General features: G+C 39.6%; 1 protein-coding gene across 1 annotated transcript; it reads right to left on the reverse strand.

Moving 5' to 3' along the window:
* Positions 1-665: 665 nt before the first annotated feature.
* Positions 666-16,133, reverse strand: alkbh8 (alkB homolog 8, tRNA methyltransferase). Its single transcript, XM_047390713.1, has 12 exons — positions 15,917-16,133; positions 15,494-15,627; positions 15,119-15,219; positions 14,124-14,246; positions 13,825-13,920; positions 13,474-13,578; positions 11,962-12,032; positions 7,038-7,144; positions 6,725-6,861; positions 5,718-5,989; positions 3,262-3,411; positions 666-1,360 (listed from the first exon to the last, which is right to left on the reverse strand). Exons 1-12 carry the CDS (start codon positions 16,055-16,057, stop codon positions 734-736), a joined length of 2,064 nt encoding a protein of 687 aa, XP_047246669.1. The 5' UTR covers positions 16,058-16,133; the 3' UTR covers positions 666-733.
* Between the last annotated feature and the right edge of the window lie 6,861 nt (positions 16,134-22,994).

Below are 22,994 nucleotides of genomic sequence, written 5' to 3' on the forward strand. Positions count from 1 at the left end.
GAAAGAATATCAGAATATCAATTTAATTGACATTTTTAAAAAAAACAGTGGTTCCTAAAGGAGGAAATAAACTTGGAAAGAAAGCTTTTAGGATTTTGGCACCTGATGACCGAAACAATCTGAACTTCATTTGCAAAAGTTTGTAACTAGATGAAAACTCTTGCGTCTAATATGACTGTGTGCAGAAGCAAGTGCTTCTATATGCGTTTTATATCTATTTTTTACTCTGTTGTGTTATCTTTTTACTTGAACGGTGCTGTTGCTCTCTTTGCCAAGTCTTCCCACAAGATCTCAAAAGGACAAATCTGATTAAATAAAGTAAATGAATGAATAAGGTCAGAGAGGGGAACACAGGACTGGATCTTCACTCAAAGTCTGTACTGGACAATATTTGGATATCTTTTAAAGACTAAGGAATTGTGAGAAATTTAAGCTTAGCTTTCAGTACTAGTAGTTGGATTTAACCAAAAAATGTACAAATAAAGCAGACCCAACCACAAAGAGGATAAAAAGAGCACAGGGAACTGGTGCATAGATGAGATGTAAAGATAATGACCTAATGGAAACAAATTTTTAAATTCACTTGAATGCTGCTTGGAAACCATTCTTATGTCTTTTATTAGCAGGGCAGATAAGGATAAATTGTTATATAAGCAAAGACTCAGTAAGATCCTCACATTTATTTCACCTTTAAAAATTGTGTATGAGCATAAACATTACTTTAAACCACTTGTTACTCCTTCTGTAATACAACACACCAGTTTCCCTGGTCATGATAGCTGGTCTGCACTTTGATACCAGTCACCTGAGTGCAGAGCTGCTCCAGCTCCCCCTGCTGGAAGACGTGGTAATAGCGATGAAAGACAGGCACTGAACTCCCACCAGGAATCTGACACATGTTATCACTAGGACTGGGCTTAGAGTCCGGGCTGTGTGTGGTGTCAGAAGACATACTAGAGTCGAAATCTGGATTGGGTTCCCCTCTGGAACTGAACCTGCCGGATGATTCTTCTTCCCCATGTGTTTTCCTCCCTTTAAGATGCCAAGGAACCAAAAGGTCCTGGGAATTAAAGGCGGTGCGGTTAGTGTGAACACTAAGCCTGCCTTCAGTCATTTCGCTAGCGTCCTTTACGTCTCTTGCTACAAGGCTGGTGGTGAAGACACTCGGCTCTTCATGTGACTCCTGGCTCTCCTCTGTTGTGTCTTTACTTTTCTCTCCATTATGTTGTTTGTCGTGGTCTTTAAGGTACTTAGACTTCTGCTTGTTGTACTCTTGTTCATAAGCCCAAACATAGATGAGCGCCTGACCTCCAGGCTTTAGAAGTCTCACCAGCTCTCTCACTGCTGCCAGCCGACGCTCCTGCAAGACACACAAATGCTTAAACCGTGAGCATTTCAAGAAGTAACCGGGAGAAATAGAATCATTTCTGGGAGCAAACAGAAGTATTTCTTGTGTGTGATTTTAATCGCATTTCAAAATTGTTAGTTAGGAAAATCACACAAGAGACTCAAATGAACACTGTGGGATTTAATATGTGAGCTTGCAGCTTCTGTACTTTAGACTGATAGTTATTCAAGTAAGTGTATAAACATAAAAACCTTTACTTGTGTTCTTACAGTTTCACCTCCTTGGAAAAGCTCATTAAAAGCTGACCTGTGAAGACTATCAAAAATAGTTTTTCTTATATAATTAGACCACAGTGACATCACTTGTTGAAATGTATATACTTGTATGATTTCATTTTTGTGTGATTGTTTTAGCTTGCAGCTGAATTTAAGGAAAATTGATAGAATAAAAAAACTATGAATCCACCAGGAAATGTTACCACCTTATTTTTAATTATAGTTTTCAAGTTAAATAATGACTGAATAAGGGTTGGGCCTCATTCACACAAGACTGAGGAGTCACCACAACAACCAGATAGCGGACTGTCTCGGGAGGATCTTGTGGGATGCAGCAAGAAGGCAGTGTGCTTTCTACAACACACCGTGAAGTGTGACGTTCCCCAACTGACCGAAAAACCTCAACGGTTCATTGTGGTAAAGGGGCCTGGTGGCAGTAGGGGCAACTTATCCAGGGCATCTGTGCGTAATTAGAGAATCTGAAGAACTGAGAACACTGGTCTGATGAGAATGCTCCAACCTTATCACTCCGACACAAGGCTGGTGCACACACCTCCAAAGTGCGCATACAGGCTGGTTGGCTGGGACAGCACAGGAAGTTTGGTTTTTAAGGCTACAATTCAAATGTACAATTTATTTGCAATTTTGTCAAAGAGAAACATCGCTTGGCTTTGAAGTTAGCTATAAGGAGGAAGGAAAAGAAGAATTCAGTCATTTAACTGAGAGACCAATGAAAGTGTACACCCTTTTAAATACAGATATGCTGACCTCCTAGCAGACAGCATACGTTTCATATTTAGGTTTTAGTAAATTTAAAAAGGGGAAATTGATGGTTTTCCCCATCATGAACAATACTTGCTTAGTTATTTCCAATAACTATATTTCTTTATATCTTACCAATTCATAACAAGACTAATTTCATGACGCTGCACAAATTAACAGATGCCAATAAATACAAATCCTTGGAAATCAACCCATTTACAATTGAATCCAACAGTCTGTGGATGATATAATATAAAAGATCTTGCAACAAGATTCTTAAGTCTAAACTGATCACTAGTAACAATGTTATCATTTAACTTACGCACACATGTAAAAAGCAAACCAAAGCAGTTACTCAGAGTGACGCCAGTAGCATCACTGAGTTTTCCTACTTTATACATGTATTATTAACACGGCTGCATGATAAAAAGCATGCAGTGACTGTTTGAAGCACTCATGCCACCTTTAGCAATTTGAGCAATGTCATTTGTGTCCTGTGATAGCATCTGCAGACTCTGTCCAGCTGGCTAAACATCACATTAGCATGTAAAATACAAGTTCATAACCCTCAAGATATATTAGCAAGCAATTATAATGCTCCAAAAAGTACTTTACGATATTAATATTGCATACACTGATATTGTGATGATGACATTATAACATAAGTACTCAGATTTTTATGGTAACTTTAACAATTGCAAACAATTATAGTAGTATCTTAGTATAGTATATTAATTGTACTACAGTAGTAATCACATCCTCACTCCCACACCAACTTATGCAGAATATCTTCCTGGCCTGTAAAATTGTGTTCAATACATTTTATTTATTTGTGTTTACCACTTTTGAGACCATAACTGAATGTGCTGCTCATACCAATGTGGAAAAATGGTGTATGACAGCAATAGAGATGCAGGCATCGCACAAGGCCGTTCGAAGGGGGACGCTAAGAGCGTCAGATACAAACACTTGGAATCCCCTCTCTGCGCAGATTTGGACCAAAGCGCTGCTGCGATCACATCCCACCTGAGATCAGACAAACACAAGGAGAGATAATGAACACCGAGCGAAAGATTTAAGCACAAAAGCGGAGATTAAGCAAAAAGAAAGTTAAGACAGCTGGAATGAAATTGAAAAGAGATCGGAGGCTGCAAGATGGTTGTGGTAACAATTTTAAAACATGTTCAGAGTCAATTTAGGCTTTATTTTGGTCTTCTCCCAAAAGAGAAAAGGTGGGAAAAGATTTACTACACACATGCACGAGAGCAGCCGTTTTTTCTTTCCATTCAATCTTAAAATGTTAATGGTGTCAAACTGCAGAGGAAAGGACAGAGGAGGGGATCAGGACAGAGAGCCAGAAAGGAAAAGATTAAAGAGCAGAAGAATAGAACACTGAGTGAGGAGAAAATTGGAAGAAGCTGAATAAAACTCAGAGAATTGGTGCACGACCTGCATAATCACAATGTTCTCACTGATGATTTATTACAGCTACGGTCTGAGTCAAGATAAGCTGCTTACACGCTTCTCCTAAATCCCTAAACATGAATATCCTCGTGTGCATACGAAAACAGAAAATATTTATATTACCATGGAAACCGATCTAATGCGAAGGATGGCTTCCTGCAGAGACTTGAGCGAGAACATTGATCTCATCCTTTCCTTCGCTACATTTAATGTCTTATACAGCAAAGTGAGATGTTCTGCAATATACTAAAGGGTTTTCTCTATTGCTGATGTCAACAACACAAGGATGTAGATGAGCAAAACGAATAAGTAATATGCAAACCTTACAGAACTGTCGCAAAGCCTTTTGGCTTACAACAACCGTAACTGACTGCTCAGAACTTGCGGCAGCTTGCCTGTCTTATTTCTACATCAACAAAAAGCCTGACCGAGACGTCTGCTTGGTTCTTTGAAGCATTTTCAGGCCTGTTCTGCCATGGAGCTAAAGAGTCACTATGGACTTCTGAGCTTAGATAAGTGTGCATAAACACAGGCAGAGCATTTAAAAAAAAGATGTTTTCTGTACTATTATTAAAAACTCAGACATTAAAAGAGAAAAAAACAAAACACATGATGTACAGACTTTAATCTACATTAAGATTTAAGGCTCTTAAAACTGTCCAAATGTCTTCTTCAAAACTACACAAATAAGTTGGACAAAGTTGGCCTACATTCCTTACTACAGGAAACCGTCTGTTTGAAGAGGGGAACTAACACAGACCACCAACACTTAAAGCAGGTATCTTAAGGTTTTTCTGCAAGCGAAATCAAAAGCTACTAAGTGAAATATAAGCCACTTATGTCCCACTTATGCTTATCGAGGGAAGGAGGTTCCATCCCCTTTAGAACATTCCCCCATTCGAGGCCGGACTTGTAGAGGCTGATTCTCCAACCTGAGCTGTGGACCTGTACAGCTCCTTCAGAGATACCGTGTACTTTTGGCTGCTTCGTTTATTAATGCTCTTCTTGTCTGTCGGTCTGTTTGACTGGAAACACGTCTTGAGTATCTGCCATATTCTTTCCATTTTTGGATGTCAACATAAAGAGTGCTTATTGGGAAATTTAAAGCTACGTAAATTGTTTTATAAACTAATCCTGCACTAAATGTCTCCACAATGTTATCCCTGAACTTTCTGCTGTGCTCTTTGGTCTTTATGATGCTGTTTGGTCTCTAACGTTTCATAAAAACTCTGAGGACTTCACAGAATGGCTGGATTTACACAGGCAATATATTACACACAAACGGGACTCTATTTACTAATTAGGTTACGTCTCGAGGCAATCGTTTTTTAATTAGGTCTATAAGGAGTAAATGGTGCAGAATACAATGTGCACTTTTCAGATTTTGACTTGTCGGTGTATCAGATGAAATCCCAAGAAAGCACTTGGAAATTGTGTCAAAATGAACAAAATGTGAAAAACTTCCAAGGTTTATTATCACTTTTCAATGCACAGAACACCATTTAGTTTGTTTTGGCTCATAAAACATAAAAAAATATAGCTGTATTTTAAAACTTCAGTGTTTGTCAAAATCGAAATGATTATCCTTATTTTGGTTTTCATCATTTTCATTAATTATCCCTAATGATTATTCCTCAACATTCTTGAGCAGTTAAGGTTTGTTTTTAATTCAACTATACTTTTTGTCATGTTAAAAAACGGGCTAAAGAAATCCTGGCTGTTTGCTGCCTCTACTGCTACTTATTTCATATCTTCAATAAAATAAAAGCTGGGGAAAAAATGTTTTTTAAAATCAGAACAGGAGATTTCCATTCAGGGGTCACGGATGGTTTCCAGGACTATACGCATCATTAAATGACGACACCCACCGTGATCAGTTGTGGATTGACTCCCAGGTACTTCCCGTTTCCACAGCCCACGTCGACCAGCACGCTTCCAGGTGGGAGCGAGGACAGGAAGTGGCAAACATGGGGCCACGGAGTGTGACGAGTCCGGCTGAAGTGAGAGGCGATGGCATCATACACCCGGTGCACGTACTCCTCCTCCAAAAGAGTAGCGTCAGCATGGCAACAGGGAAGTGAGGGCGGAGATGGCGGATAGAGGGAGGTTCCTTCCTGACTGTCGCAGGCAGAGGGGAAGGCTGGAGGGGGATATTCATGTTTTAGAACGGCTCAGTCAAAGTCCAAAAGTAAATCCAATTGAGAATGAGTGGGTGGAATAATGTAAAAATTGCTATTTACAGACACTCTCAACTGAATTGGACTGATTTGATTAAAGTATCTGACTGGGAATAGGCATCAGTGACTAACTGTAATTGGGTACAAAATCCTACTCTGGGGTTCTCTAGTTACCAGTTAGATGACAGCTGAACACTATTGGTGTCATTTGATTTTATTTAGAGCACCAGTGTTAATGCGTCTGTAGATCTGTAAAGCTGAGAGACACATACCTGACAGACTTGCAGCTTTTATTGCACTGAAAACATGTCAGAGTTTCAGGAAATAAATAAAAACTTAAAGCATATCACTCAGTATGTAAAGAATCTACATAATAAATGTTTAACCTTTTGAATTGAACCTTTACCGACTCAGGCTTTAAGCAGTGAAACGTCTGAGGATATATTCAACAGAGTTCCTACACATCTATAAACTGGAAACATTTTACATTCCTGCCTTCTGAGTAGACAATGGTATACCAAATATAAACATGTTTTAATACAATAGTTTGCCATCTATAGCTATTCAACCCTTCAGAGTCCTTAAATTATAATCAGTGCTTTTTCAGACATCCTTTAATTATTTGCTCAGCATTTTACCAAACATCGTGTCCCAATACTATGATATCAGCACTATGCCGGTGTTTTCAACATTCTCACCACAGCAGCAGGGTTCGTATCTGATTTTGCGGAAAGTGAAGGAGGTGCGGGTGCCCCTCTTTCTCAAAGTGAGACCACTGTTGGAACCGACGTCAGGCTCGCAAGCTGGCACCAGGTCAAACTTCCGAGGGGTAATCCTAACAGAGGATAAAAGACAGTTTTAGTGGAAGGCCATCAACCACAAACTACAAAACCAGGAGATACAGGTGTGATCAAGTTCAATAGATTCATCTGTGGGAAGGAAAAGCTTAGATAAACCCATGAGAAATATAAAAATAGACTGTGATAATACAAGTCCGACAGCCCAGCCTACCCATGGGTCCAGAGGTATCTGCTCTCCCCCTTCATCACCATCAGGCTCCGTTCAGGCAACACCACGGGAACAGCTCGGCCGTCTGGGTGGCGAAACTCCATCACCGCCTGCAACGAGATGCACCCAAGCATAAACATGCAGTGAAACCATTCAACAACAACATAAAACTATTCGTTTCAAATAAAACGGAGGGACACAAACCACGTCTTCATCACACAGATTTATAGCATTAGTCTGATACAAAGCCCAATAGAGGTAACAATTTTAAATACATAACACTTTAAAACAACTTAACAAGTTAGTGCATGTTCAGCTGCAGAAAAATTTTGTTCATATCATCAATCAACCAGACTGTTTTCCAGTGATTATTTCGCTGACAACTTGAATACTTGTATCAATAAAACTGTCTCTTTTATTTAATCCCTTGGTAAGGATTGTGAATTGTCCACAGTCTTCCACAGAACCATATCTAAGAAAAAAACTCAGACGTCCCAGCGCCACTCTCCTGCTCATTCTGGGCCATCCCATGATGTTCCCAAGTCACGAAGAATAAATATTCCCTCCAACGAGTTCTAGCTCTCCTCCAAGAGACATGCCCACAAAACCTCCCCAGATATAATATCTAAATCACATCTGCTGACTCCTTTTAAAGCGGAGCAGTAGCTGCTCTACTCCAAGCTTCCCCCTAGATGTCGGAGCTATTTCGACGACTGAGCAGCTCTTTATTGACCGTGGCAGGCTCAAGTACTGCTTGCTTTATCATTCCTACAGATGAGGGTCCATCAGCCTAATCATCTCCCACAAACAAGACCCCAATATACTTAACTTCTTCAGGCAGAGAAAGCCACAGAAGGGACTGCAGTCCTTTTTGTTCAACAACCTGGACATTGTGCAGAGAATACAGAGACAGCTCTTGCTTTTCTTACAAGTTCTGGATAATTGGCAGCATTCTGCCTTCCTGTAGCATCCACCACAAAATACCTTCAATGACACGATCATAGGTGTTCTCCCAGTCCACAAAACTCAAATAGACTGGACAATAGAAGTCCTTTAACTCACTCTGAGGGTAAAGACCCAGTCCACAATGAGTCAAATTGCTCCTCCTAAATCCGAAGCTGAACAATCAGTCGGAGCCTCCTTTCCTGTCCCCTAAAGAAATTTTGCCTAAGGATGTTGAAGGGCTGGATCTTTATATAATTGGACGATCATCTCTAGCCCCAGATCTTAGAAAACGGGAGCACCACCCCTGTCTGTAACTCCACGGTAGGACTGTAAAGGAGAGGACATTTTCCAGAGGCACTTCATGGGAAGTTGAACTGAAATATTTCCAATTAGGACACCTTCCATGGGAATTATAGTAAATTATGGAAATTAACTGGGCTTTTGAGGTCATTTAAAAAAAAAAAAAACTGCATCAACTGTAGAACTGAAGCATGTTTTATTAATTTTACTGAAAATTTGATCCCTTTACTGAACAACAAAAACATGAATGCAGAGAAATTGTTTTTCATCCCCTGATGTGACACTATGTGCATTATTCCCGAAAGGTCACATTAACTACCATAGTTACCAAATGTTCCTAAAGTTTTGCATTCCTAATCCAAAACCATTGTCCCCCATTTTGTAATTTACTTTTAACTTCTTTTGCACTCTACCTGTTTTCTCAAAAGCTGTAAAACTGGTAGGAGTACCAAACCTTAGGTTTCAAAGGAAAGTGTGTGTTTGTTAAGACACGTCATATTGAAAACCAACACGTTTTTCATGCATTTATTCCTTTTAATAATAAAATGGAACCCTGGCAAGTTGCAAGTTGAACGTTCCAGTCAAAATCTCTCTTCAGATCATCTTTATCCAGAAATCTTGTGTAAATCTGTTAATTTTTTCAGATCCCCATTAACAAATTTGGTTTATGTCTGCTCTCTGTTTTAATCAGCAGAGTCACCTCCATCCCGGTGCCTGTGGTTGATCTTAATGTTTCCTTACAGCCTGAGCAGCCGGCGCTCTGCAGGGAAATTACATTCACACAACTTCAAACTGCATCTCTCCAACTTCTGACAGCAGGAAAATTGGATTCTGTCAAGCGGTGTTATGCCTGTGTGTGTGTGGGAAGGGGGAGAGAAAGAAGGACATGAGTTTGTGTTTTTCTGTAAAAGAGCATGAGAAGCTCCAGTAAATGATCAGATCTTTCCCTCAGTCCACAGCTGAACTCATTCATTCTTTCCCCCAGAAAAGCAGGAGAGGACGGCACTGTTCCTATCTGAAAGAAAATTAACCAATCAGTGAAACCGGTGGAATGTGACCGAGTCGATGGTGATACTCTCTCATGTACACAACCAGACATGTTCCTCTGTGACTGTTTTTGTGAGGAATAAGAGGATGCATTTTCTCATCCGATACATTGGATGTAAAATCTGAAAAGTGTTTTTTGCAACAACGTCTGGGGACAGCAAACATGTGGCAGACGTTGGTCTGAACACATGGGACACACACTACTTGGCTTACATGCAAAACTCCAGTTGTAACTGAAAACAAACACCTCACATGACCCTGAACACACCATCCTCACAGTGAAACACAGTGGTGGCAGCATTATGCTTAGGTGATGCTTTTCTCCTGCAGGAACAGGGTAGTTGGCCAGAGCCAATGGTAAAATGGGCAATTTTTGAAGGAAACCTGTTAAGAGGCTGAAAAATATACACTTTTAATGTAAACATTCCAGACTTTCCAGACCTTATGATTATTGATCACTGTGTATTTAGGACAGAGATCTCTACAGTGGGCAGGCCTGGAATATGGGATATGGAAAAAACAGAAGCAGGAAGAGGGAATACAAGAAACAAATGAAGAAAAGTCACAAGGGGGGAGAGTTTTAGTAAACAAAGAAAGACCGTGGGCGCTGGGTGGCTCAGTTGGTAGAGCAGGCGCGCCATGTGCAGAGGCTGTAGTTCTCGATGCGGTTGTCCTGGTTTTAATTCCCAGTCTCGGGCCAGTTGCTGTATGTCTTTCCCTTCAATCTTCCGCCTCATCCCTGTCGGATTATTGTTCAGTAAATGCCACAAGTGCCAAAAAAATCTTAAAAACAACAACAACAAAAAACTAAGAAAGACTGGTAATACAAATATTTTTCCGTACTTTGATTTTTTTCCACACCTTGAAACCTAGAAAAAAAAAAAATCTAATTGCACAATTTTCCAGACTGCGAATGAACCTTAAAAAGACTTGAAACTGGGGTGAAGGTTTATCTTTCAGTGGGACAACGACCTTAAATATAAAAGACAGACATAACAGAGCTACAATAGAATGATTTTGATCAATGCATTCTCATGTTTTAGAGTGGCCTAGTCAAAGTCCAAACATAAATCCAATGAGAACCTCTAGCAAGACTTAAAGATTGATGTTCACAAATAGTCTCCATCTAATCCTCTTCAAAGGAGAACTGGCGAGAATGTCAGTCTCTTTAGGCACAAAGCAGGTAGAGACGTTTTTAAAAACCATGTATAATTTTAGCTCCACTTCACAGATAATTACTATCTTATGGTCGTCTACTACATAAAATACCTATAAAGTTTTTCAAGGTTTGCGGCTATAACAGGACAAAATGTGGAAAGGCTGGTGGTGTATGAATACTTTGTTGTAAGGGCAATATACATAATAAACAGTTGACTGTGGCCCAAATCCAAAAGAGCAGAGTACTGCACTGCAGGCACAGGTCTTTCTGGTTGGCCTACACAATTGTTTGGAAGACTGCTGACTTGTAAGTTGTCCAGCGAACAGTCATTAAAACGCTCCACAGGAAGGGTAAGCCACAAAAGGTTGTTCATAAAAGGTTGAGCTAAAAAAAAAAAAACTGCAGTAGAAAAAGGTGCTGCAGTAACTGGGATAACCACAGCCTTGAGAGGATTGTCAAGCAAGATCTATTCAAAATTATGGCGGAGTTTCACAAAGAGTGGACTGAGTCTGGAGTCAAGAGCATCTAAGCATATGGGTTACAAGTATCTTAACTGAGCTAAGGAGTAAATGAACTGGACTGTTGCTCAGTGGTCCAAATCATCTTTTCAGATGAAGGAAAAGATTTCATTTTATTTGAAAATCAAGCTCCCATAGTCTGAAAGCAGAGAGGCCCAGAAGCTAGACGTCCAGAATGAAGTTTCCACAGTCAGTTATGGTTTGGGGTGCCATGTCATCTGCTGGTGTTGGTCCACTGTGCCTACTGAAGAACACAGCCAATACAGCCATCTAGCAGGGAATTTTAGAGCACTTCATGCTTCCTTCTCTGTGAAACTTTATGGAGGTGCTGATTTCATTTTCCAGCAGGACTAGGTACCGGCCCACGCTGCCAAAGGTACCAAAAGCTGGTTTATTAACTGTGGTGTTACTGTGCTTGATTGGTCAGCAAACTCTCCTGACCTGAACTTCATAGAGAATCAATGGTCTCTGTTGTCAAGAAGAAGATGAGAGACACCAGACCCAACACTGCAGATGACCTGAAGGCTGCTATCAAAGCAACATGGGTTTCCATAACACCTCAGCAGAACCACAAGCTGATCGCCTACACGCCGTATTGATGCAGTAATTCCTGCAAAAGGAACCCCAGTGCATAGAAATGAACAGTTTTCAGAAGCCTGATATTTCTGTTGAAAATATGCCTTTTTTATTGATCTTATGTATCATAAGTTTCTGAGACGCATCATTTTAGGTTTTCATTATCTGTAAGCCAAAATCATCAAAATTACAAGCCAATGAAGTTTGAAGTATTTCACTCTATGTGTAATAAATATATTTTACATGTGAGTGTCACCTGAAATATTGAACTTTTGCACGATATTTTTTGAGATGTACATTTAGATTTTTGCACAAGCTGAATAACAGAGTGAAAAGTTGAATCAGAAGACACAAAGGAGATGTTCCAAACACAAATGATTACCTGTGCCCCAAGACTGAGTGATAGGATGGTGTCATCAAAGGCGGAGTGAGTGTCAACATGAGGGGGGATACCTGAAAAGGACACAAACAGAAAATAATTGTCAACCCAATTTAAAAGAAACTTGATGTGTGAAAGCCAACTCTGTTAGACATTTATTAACACAAGGGACATTTTCAGAATAGCAAAGGGCATTTTTTTTAAACCTTTGAATAATGTATTAACAAAGAGATAAGGATCCACGGTCGACAAAACTTAGCATGTTCAAGAGATTCTTCTGCCACCTAGTGGTGAATATAGATCCATTCTTTCTGTGTTAATTTTATGGGATAAATGCAATTACATGAACAGTTACTTGAAAAAAAAAAAATGAGGACACCCTACATCAGCCGGTTTTTCTACAAAACATATCGGCCCTATGTATATTCGCAAGATTTCTCTGGCTCCTTGAAGGCGTTACACCTCTCATCCAAAAGGATTTCTGCTTGAGCACTTAGCATTGTCATGTCCTGGATGACTGAAAAGCTACACCAGCATAAAACATACCAGTAACTCCACCAAGGACAGACTAAGAATAAAGAAAAGGAAAGTACTGGGTCTGTGGCGAAGACAAGGGACAAAATTGCATAACTGCAGTGTGAACCCTTTAAGATAAAGTTCAAGTTATAAGCTTTCAATGTTTATTTGTAGTTTAGTTCATGCTTTTCACAAATACGTCATCTTTTCTTTCTGTAAAGCTCTGAAAGATTCAAGATGGAAAAGCAAAGAATTGTACCAAATGTGTGAAACATGTAGAGACTCGAAATTCACTATCAAACAACTAAAACATTAAAGAAAAGACAGGGTAAAATGTTGCTGTAGGCTGTTAGTGATGCAAGCAGACTGGCATCATCCTCTGGGGAAAATGATAAGTCTATATTAAGAAAAATATAGAATGTCATGATTAAGAAAATTTTTATTTTAAAGGATAATGACCACTGTATGTTTAGCTTTTTTTGGGTTGTTTGTTTTGACAATGAGACATACTTTCTGTGAATCAATAAGACTTGACTCGTCTCGGACAAACTGATCACCCTCACCCTTGTATATAGATTCAAAATTTGCATCTTTTCAGAAGTTGGTCGATAAGTTTTCTTTGCCTCAAGGCCATTATTTCATATGAGAACTGGATAAAAGAGATGTCCCATTGCCTAGAACTGGAGAAAATTAAACTAACCTTGTTTGGATCTGTGAGGACCTTTGACCCTGGAATATTTTGCTTGTTTTATATTATTTCAATCTTAATTTTTGTTTTGTTTTTTTAAGGGGATATGTGCCAGGGGAGAGGTTAGGGTGGGATGTGGGGGAGTTGATTGTGTGTTTGTAGTGTTGTTGTTGTTGTTTGAGGGGAATGTAACCACTTTCCGTATGTAAAAACAATAAAGAAAGTTGGATAAAAATAAGAATATTGATAAATTGAGCAATCGTGCGTCAAGTATAAAAAGAAAATGTTGATACCAAACTGAACACACTCACCCTGTCCGGACTCATACTGGTTAACAGTCAGCTGGTCGGGCAGGACATTAATGAGTCCGTCCTGCAAACATCGCTGCAAAACAGGCAGACACTCGTCAGGAAGACCTGGGCAGACAAAGTTTACAATCAGTTCTCTGATTTCCACTCAAAGCTGTAATTATAAGAATCATAAGAAAACAAAATGACTGTTTATCTACTTATTAATGCAAACAAACTCGGATCAACCAGAAACAGTCCAAAACATGATAATCAAGGTATATTAACACATTAAATACCCATGTTCAGATCTGTTCATACTCAGACATTTAAAACTCTAATTGTATAAAGCATTATATGGATTAAAACGAGTACCTGCAGGTAATGGTTTGTCCTTGTCCACATTGTTGTTGTCGTAGCGAAACTCAAATCCATAATGCTTCACTCTCCTGTGCTTCAAAGCTTTCTGTGCTAAAACACATGCTTGAACATTTAAGATAATTGAATTTAAACAAACTTTTCAAGTTATTCATGAGCTATTAACACTAAATGCTCTCTAAAATGAGTGTGCTGTATGTTTTTTTTTTTTTTCTTGCATCCTAGATCTTGTTTTAACTTTTAAAAAGGTAAAGGTTTGTGAAAGAACAATGTGTTTAAGCTGTAACTGGTGATACCTTCATTAGACATCGACCAGTCCACAGCAGCGAGGAGCAGAGCCTCTTCCTCTAGAGAAACAAAATCCTCCACCAGGGTTAATCCTTCAGGAAAACCGACCAACGTTTCCTCTCTATGCTTTACTGCAAGCAAACATAAATAACACATGCAGTGAAGTTATAGATACTGGCCGCAACATCAGGTGGCCAAAAGGAGACGATTTCCAGAGGCACTTAATCTACTCTACCGTGCAAAAGTCTAAAATCATCAATTCAATTCAATTCAAAAATACTTTATTAATCCAAAAGAGAAATTAAATGTTGTTGTAGCTCATATTATGTAGGTTTCTTCAAAGAGCCGTTGTACATGCTGATGGCTGTGGGCAGGAAGGATCTTCTGTAGCGCTCCGTCTTACAGCAGATCTGAAGAAGCCTCTGACTGAAGACACTGTTGTTGTAGGACAGTCTCATGAAGAAGATCCTCAGGGTTCTCCATAATGTTCTTCATTTTATGAAGAATCCGTCTTTCCACAATGATCTCCAGAGGTTCCAGAGGAGTCTCCAGAACAAAGCCAGCCTTTTTTATAAGCTTGTTGAGCTTTTTTAAGTCCCTGGCTCTGATGCTGCTTCCCCAGCAGATGATGGTAGAAGAGATCACACTCTCCACAGCAGACTTATAGAAGATATGCAGCATCTTGCTGCAAACACCAAAGGACCTAAGCTTCCTCAAGAAGTACAGTCTGCTCTGTCCCTTCTTGTAGATGGCTTCACAGTTGTATCTCCACTCTGGTCTGTTGTCCAGGTGAACATCGAGGTATTTATACACCTCCACCACCTCCACTTCTTTCAACTAATAATTATTTTGGGAATTAGGGAGTACGTCAAAACATTAAAAGTAGGTTTGGCTCCTTAGAAGCAAAATGGAATAAAACAAAGAATGACTCAAGACTTTTGCAGAGTACTGTGTGTCTGAGCTATATGTAGCTATATGTGTGATACTATCCTAAAACATGTACCTGAGTCAACATAACTAAGATAGAAAGTGACACTGTTCTCCCCAGTCTGTAGCTTCTTCCCGTTAAGCTGGGCGTGAGCTTTCCGAGCGCCATCTTCAAATCTGGAATAACCAAAGACAATAAAATTAGTGAAACCAACAATACATTTGGCACACAGAGTCCAGTAATTTAAATCGGGCAGTGTTGAGCAGTACTGATCTAGCACAAACAATCTATATTCTTTGCATTTCCATCCGATAACAGTTCACAAATTAGGTCTGGCTAAAAGGTTAAGCTGAATCCTTATTACTTCTCTTCAGTTTGAAACAACGTGTTCGCTCCAGACTGGAACTGGCTGCCTGGATGATAAATCGCAGGCTCTTGCTGCGGTGGTACCTGTATGTGACAAAGGCGTAGGGCTTCTGAGGAGGCATGAGCAGACTTTCCACGTCTCCGAACTGGTTTACGGCGGCAAAGAGATCCTCACGACCGACACCATTCCCCAGGCCTCCGTTAGCGACCACCAAACTCTGCAGGCATGAGAAGGAGAAGAGGCTCACTAAATTATTTACAACAGTACAAACAGTTGTACAAGTTTGCTCCAAGCTGGTTGGGCTTTTTTTGGAAAGAGGTTTACTTTAAGGTTATCAAAAGTAAACTGACTGAAGGTTAACAGCACTGCCTTTGTATACAAGACGTATTTTTTTTATTTTATTTTTTATTACTTTTACATCAAATGCTTCAAAACATGTGGTTATTCATGTCTTGATAGGCTAACCGTCCTTCGTGTTGAAATAATAATTTCTGTTTTTCCTTCACCTTGGTAGGCTGCGATGTTGTACTGATGCCTTCATGCTTCAGTAAGGTGTGACTGGCCTTCTGCTGTTTTTTCAGCACTTTCTTGTCTTCTTTGGTCCTTCTGGTGGCGGCATTCATGTTATTTACCACATCACAGTCCATGATTCGTTTCCCTAATCTGTCCGGGTGCAACAAGCGCCAAAAAAACTATGGTTCCAAGAGTGACGTGCTGGAGGTTCCATGTCCAGCTCAGCTACCGAAACAAAGCACTTTCTTCACACATTTTTTAAACGTTTTTTTTTTTTTTTTTTTTTTTTTGTCAAAAGCAGCTCCAACAGCAAAATGTATTAAAACCAACAGACAATAATTATTTAACAAGTAAAAACACAGGCACAGGTTTTTTTCAGTTATATACACAATCATTCTATCTGTGGATGTCTCCCCGGCGACAGCATCAAAAAAAGAGATACATTTCATTATTTAATTAAAGAAATGTTTTGCACATATCTTCAGGAAGTTCCGGGGTGGAATAGTTATCAGACGTTCCGACCTGCACAGAGAGGAGTGGCATACCTCCCCACATACTGGCTCCTCACGATAGAGACAGAAAACACCTGCAAGCCTTAACCTTGAATAATGCACACTCATTGTTATGATACTAGAGGCTAATGTTAAGGATTTTTCTAACTATCAAAAGCATAACTAAAACTCCTAATTAAAATCAATCTATTAGCAGCAGAGTCCCAAATATATCTTATTCTTAGCTACTAATACTAAGGCATTTATATTTCCACACATTATACACCGATATTGTGCAAGCAAAGTTATTTGTATTGCACCATTTACACACAAAGTAACTCAATGTGCTTTACAAAAAAAATGAACACAAGTGAAAAAAATAAAAAAACATTAAAAGACAAGAAACAAAATAATTACATTTAAAGTATCAGTGTTACATGTTACTTCAATTCAGTTTATTTATATAGCCCCAATTCACAAGTTGTCTCAAGGCACTTAACAAAAAAGGTTAATTCAATCCTATCAGACAGACAGATTCCAGGTCAATTACAGAGATTCCAAATTGATCCTAGATATTAAACAATGAATTGAATGAATGAATTGAACAGATTTTATTACAAAACAAGAGAAAATCTGCAAATGCCTTGAGGTGTGTCACTGCTATGAGTTTTTCCTATTAGTGAGAAACATGATGGCTGGTGGGGGCTCTCTGTGAAAACTTTCAGGTGAAAATAAAATCGACTGAAACCGCGAAAACTGGAGCCTGACTGCTATTCATCGAAACAGCATCATTCCTACAGTAAGGCATGGTAGTGGTAGAATTATGGTGTAAACAAAACCCCCGCATGCACAGTCAAGTCAAGCCATGTCAAGTTTATTTATATAGTACTTTTCAGCAACAAGGCACTCAAGGGGCTGTACATAAGGAAAAACATTACAATGATACAGAAAATCAAACAACAGAGGTAATGAAAAAAAAAAGAGAATAGAATGATGGATAGGAAAATGAAAGGAAAATTGGACTGAAAACGCAACTAATCATGCCTAGATGGCACAGTCAAAGGCCACTCTAAACAAATAAGATTTTAATCTTGATTTAAAGCAACTTAGGGTTTTGGCTCTTTTACAGATTTCTGGGAGTTTATTCCAGATTAGTGGAGCATAAGAATTTAAAAGCTGCTTCTCCATGTTTGGTTCTGGTTCTGGGTACGCAGAGTAGATTTGAGCCAGAAGACCTGAGAGGTGTGGATGGCTGATACACTGACAACAAGTCTGTAATGTATTTTGGTTCTAAGCCATTCAGTGATTTATAGACTAACAGAAGTATTTTAACATCTATTCTCTGAGCTACAGCGAGCCAGTGTAGGGACTTTAGAACCGGGGTGATGTGCTCCACTTTCTTAGTTCTAGTGAGGATGCGGGCAGCAGCGTTCTGGATTAACTGCAGCTGTCTGATCAACTTTTTAGGCAGATCTGTGAAGACACCGTTGCAGTAATCAATTCTACTAAAGATGAACACATGAATTAGTTTTTCAAGGTCCTGCTGAGACATTAGTCCTTCAATCCTGGAGATGTTCTTTAGGCGATAGAAGGCTGACCTAGTTACTGTCTTTATGTGCCTCTGAAGGTTCAGGTCTGAGTCCATCACTACACCCAGGTTTCGAGCCTGACTGGTGGTTTCTAGCTGTATTAACTGAAGCTGTGTGCTAACTTTTAAACGCTCTTCCTTTGGTCCAAAGATTATTGCTTCAGTTTTTTTTTATTCAGTTGAAGACATTTTTGGCTCATCCATCCATTGATTTCTTCTAAGCATTTACCCAGCGCTTGAATGAGTTCATGGTCACCTGGTGACATCGTAACGTATAGCTGTGTGTCGTCTGCATAGTTATGATAACTTACGTTGTTGTTTATTAAAATCTGAGTTAGGGGGAGCATGTAGATATTGAATAGGAGGGGCCCTAAGATGGACCCTTGGGGAACGCCACATGTGATTTTTGTGCTCTCTGATGTAAAGTTACCTACTGACACAAAATAGTCCCTGTCCTTCAAGTAGGATTTAAACCAGTTGAGTGCTGTACCAGAAAGGCCAACCCAGTTTTCCAGGCGCTCTAATAAAATGGAGTGATCAACAGTGTCGAATGCTGCACTAAGGTCCAATAATACCAGCACTGTGGTTCTTCCACAGTCTGCATTTATACGGATGTCATTGAACACCTTGACAAGAGCAGTCTCTGTACTGTGGTGAGGAAGAAGCCTGACTGGAAGACATCAAAGCGGTTGGTCGTTGTTAGGAAGTTGTTTAACTGCTGAAACGCAGCTTTTTCAATAATCTTACAGATGAAGGGGAGGTTTGATATAGGCCTGTAGTTCTGTAGTAGCAGCTTGTCCAAGTTGCTCTTTTTCAATAGATGTTTGATAATTGCGGTTTTCAGGGCCTGGGGGAAAACACCTGACAAAAGGGACGCGTTTATTATTTGAGTTCAATCAGATGTTATTACAGGCAAAGCTTTCTTAAGGAAAGCTGTGGGTAAAAGATCGAGACAGCAGGAAGAAGAGCTTAGTTGCTGTACGATTTCTTCTAAGATTTTGTAGTTTATTTGGTGAAATATTGTCAAAATCAGTTCTAGTTGGAGACAACATTGGTACTGGAGTTGATGTGGATGTGCTGACTGCCCCTCTGATCTTTTGGGTTTTTTCAGTAAAGAATTTAGCAAATTCATTGCAGGCCCTGGTAGAGTGGAGTTCAGATGCTACAGTTACAGGAGGGTTTGTTAACCTGTCAACCGTGGCAAATAATGCACGAGCATTGTTAATGTTTTTGCTGATGATCTCAGAGAAGAAAGATTCCCTTGCTTTTTTCAGTTGTAGGTTATATCTGTATAGTCTCACTTTTAAAGATATTTTTTCAGCACTAGTGGCCTTTTGTTTTTATTTTTTTTTTTGACAGTAGGCAGATAGGAAAGAGGGGTAGAGAGAGGGGGAGACATTCGGCAAATGTCGCCGGGTCTGGGACATGAACCCGGGACGGCCACTTCGAGGACTGTAGCCTCTGTACATGGTCGCGGGCTAACCCCTACACCATCAGCACCGTGCCCTATAGTCTCTCTTTATAGATAATATAGTGAACCTGGAGTCCAGTCTTTCTCCACCTGCGTTCAGCTTTTCGACACTCCTTTTTTCACTTCTGACTGGTGGAGCACTTCTCCATGGAGACATTTTCTTCCCAGAAACGACTTTCACTTTAATTGGAGCAATTCAATCAATGATGTCCGAGATTTTAGAATTAAAGTTATCTACCAGCTCATCTACAGTGTTACAGGGCAAAGTGGAGGTAGAAGAGTAAATCTGGTTAAAGGTTTCAGCAGCACCGTCCTTAAAGATGCGTTTTCTTATCCTGTCGCTTTGGCAAACTGAGTCATTGCAGATGATGCTTTCAAAAATAACAGAAAAGTGGTCAGATAGGGCAACATCAGTTACAGACACCTTGGAAATGTTTAGACCCTTAGTGATGATCAAGTCCAAAATATGTCCCTGTTTGTGCGTTTGCTGTTTAACATGTTGAGTCAAACCAAAATTTCTAAGAGTGTCACATAGATCTATTGTACTTCTGTCTTCAGGATTGTCCATATGAATGTTGAAGTCTCCCACATTAATTAAACAGTCATAATAAATACATATCACAGATAAAAGCTCATTAAAATCACTGATAAAGTTTGTTTTGGACTTAGGAGGCCTGTAAATATTCAAGAACATGGTTCAGACCGGGCTCTTTAACTGGAGAGCCAAATATTCAAAAGAGTCAAATTTGCCCAGAAATACTTTTTTACACCTTAGTGAATCTTTAAACAAAGTGGCCACCCCTCCACCTTTTCTTTGCCGTCTGCTCTCACAAAGAAAATTGTAGTTCGGAGGCGTCGCCTCTTTCAGAATGGGAGCTTCATTAAATTCATGTAACCATGTTTCTGTTTAAAACATAACATTAAGAACGTGGTCAGTAATGAAGTCATTGACAGTGCCCCCAGATTGGAAGCGACACAAGGGAAAGTGGTTTATCACACCGAAGGCTGTAGAATGTGAAAGGACAACAAATTATCATTTTCTTTGTTTCCACAATGGATAGGCTGGTAGATCATCAGATTTCTGAATCTCTGTGCAGTAAAGAAAAATCTTTCTAAAATACATCAAAAGAAAACATATAAAAGACAACTAATTAATAGAATTAAATAAAAAAAAACGTAGGCACTGGATATAGACATGGTTTAGAGACCACGATGTTGTTTTGTTAGACCCACAAACCCATTTAATGTTCTCAATTTGGGTCAAAATTCCAGAGTGAAAGCCAGCAAACTAACTGAGGATAGGATTCAGGAACTCTTAGGCTCATGGGACGCCAATCTGACGCCAAACTGAAGATTTACCAATCTGTAGGTTAATGGGCAAAGGGCAAGGTATCCCTATAGGCATGAGGGGGCATGCAAACTCCACACTGAAATGCCCAAGCCAAGATTTGATCCTAGTAGAACTTTCTGATGTGAGGTAACTGTCAATATGTGCTGAGTAGGAGCAGGACCCAAGAACAAACAGGAGGACTGAAGTCCTGGAGGATGGTGAGTCAAAGAGTTTTAATGATCACTTAAACCAAGAACTTACAGAATAGAAACAGGCATGTACACAGAGACATGAAACATGGAGGTAGGCAGTGGATCAAATGGAAAACAATGAAAACCAGAGGGTAGTGTGGGAAATGGACCAATGAGCAAGGACGGTTAATCAAAAGAAATCTAGAGCAGCTGGTGGGAGATAAATGCATGACAACTTAAGTAGGGAGGCAGATTACCTCAGATGATCAGGGAGTCCAGAGAAATAACAAAACATCTAAGTGAATAGAAAAAAGTGAACAGTGGAACTAACTAAAGGACATGAACAGGAAGGAAGCAGATCTACAAGGAAATACAAACTATAACATCTAACACAGGAATCCTAGAAAGTAATCTAAACACAAGAATGAATGATGATTCTAATCAACATCAATGAACTGAAATAACAGCAATATAAGTAGAGAAAACAGACAAGGAACTCCGACTCATAACTTAACAGGCAGATCATGACAGTACCAGTGCTAACCACTGCACCACTGTGCTGCGAGTGTTCAGACACTGCAAGGAAACTAGTTGATTTGTTCAAAGGTTTATGAATATAAAAAGACTTGAAACCTTCACTTGTTTCTTCACAAATAAAGAGGCTAGCAGTTTTGTTTAGATTTCTAGAACTGTTTATGCAGGTTTCTCACTGTTTTATTTCACCACTTCTAAACTTGTAGATTTCCTTTCAATACAGGTGTCCTGATGAGATGTAAGCATTCAAAAGTGTAAAAAATCAGCTCAGATCCTGAGTTCCTCCGCTAGATTATGGCTCTGGGTTCCCTTTGTGTGTGAAAAAAAGAGTTCCTGCATGAGTCTTCCACTTGTGGACGTTTGTCTGTCTTTGTATCCAAACACATTTATAGATTGAGGATTAGTTGTGTAACCAAGCCTTCATCTGTCCAGAGCCATCTGATGAGAGCCAAGCTCAGTGGTGAGAACCCTTCGTTGTTGTTACAGCCCTCCTTGTTTAGTCTGCAAAACAACAGCCGGTCTGAGGGGAGACCATCCTCATTCCCTCTCTAACATGAAAACAATACTCTGCATATTTTTTCTAAGCAGGGTAATAAAATGCTCTTTCACTTGCCTCCATTTGTTGACATTGCTTATAATTACAGGATTTACCCAGGCGCACAATCAGAAACCTTCAGTTCACAGCATTTAAAACTTTCCTTTGCAAAAATGAAAAATAAAACTTGAAAAAATTTTCATATTCTTTTAAATGTCTGTTTTGTCCCTTCTGATGCAGTTTTCTTCCCTGACATCAGGTCAAAACAAACTGTTTCTAATGGTTGGCAAAGTATCCCTCTTGCTTTGCTGTGCTCAAGGACAACTACACCTAAAGTCCCCACCAAGCTCTGGAAAAGCTGTGTAACAGGGAGAAGTAGAGTGATATCCCCTGCGTGAGCTAGTATATGTTATCACCTTCTGGAATTTATTGTCAGCAGCCAAAAAGACAAAGATGGACAAACAAAGAGACCAGTTGCTCCCTTCAAAATAGTGAGGATGATCTGCTGCTCTTCAACGACTGACTATAGGAAGCCATTAACATAAAGATGCGAGACATAAAAAAGAAATGAAGTGTTGAAACAAGTTGGTAGAGAAAGGAAGCATAAACAAGCAGGGATGTGATTCTCAGGATGTTCTGATCTGTGGGACTTTGGTTTAGTTAGAAACTTTGGGTTTCAGCTTGCTGCATCAGTTTATTCTTGAGTTTTTAGTATTCAGTCTTGTTCTGTTCAGTTATTTTTATTCCAGTGTTTCTATTGTGTTTGATGCTTAGCTTTTGTCTTTGAGGTTAATATTTAGGAAATCATTGTTGCATTGTTAACATAGTTTCCATAGTTTCATCCATCCATCCATCCATCCATTCTGTACTGGGTCGTGGGGGAGCTGGTGCCTATCTCCAGCGGTCCAGAGGCGGGGTACACTGTGGACAG

The sequence above is a fragment of the Girardinichthys multiradiatus genome, chromosome 18, assembly GCF_021462225.1.
Source record: "Girardinichthys multiradiatus isolate DD_20200921_A chromosome 18, DD_fGirMul_XY1, whole genome shotgun sequence".
NCBI classification, from domain to species: Eukaryota; Metazoa; Chordata; class Actinopteri; order Cyprinodontiformes; family Goodeidae; genus Girardinichthys; species Girardinichthys multiradiatus.

Coding starts and splice junctions, on each gene's coding strand:
- alkbh8 (XM_047390713.1), bottom strand. CDS start 16,057: ATGGACTGTGATGTGGTAAATAACATGAATGCCGCCACCAGAAGGACC. Junction 13,579..13,824: donor GGACAAACCATTACCTGCAG/GTACTCGTTTTA, acceptor TTGTCTGCCCAG/GTCTTCCTGACGAGTGTCTG. Junction 3,412..5,717: donor TCAATCCACAACTGATCACG/GTGGGTGTCGTC, acceptor GTCTGATCTCAG/GTGGGATGTGATCGCAGCAG.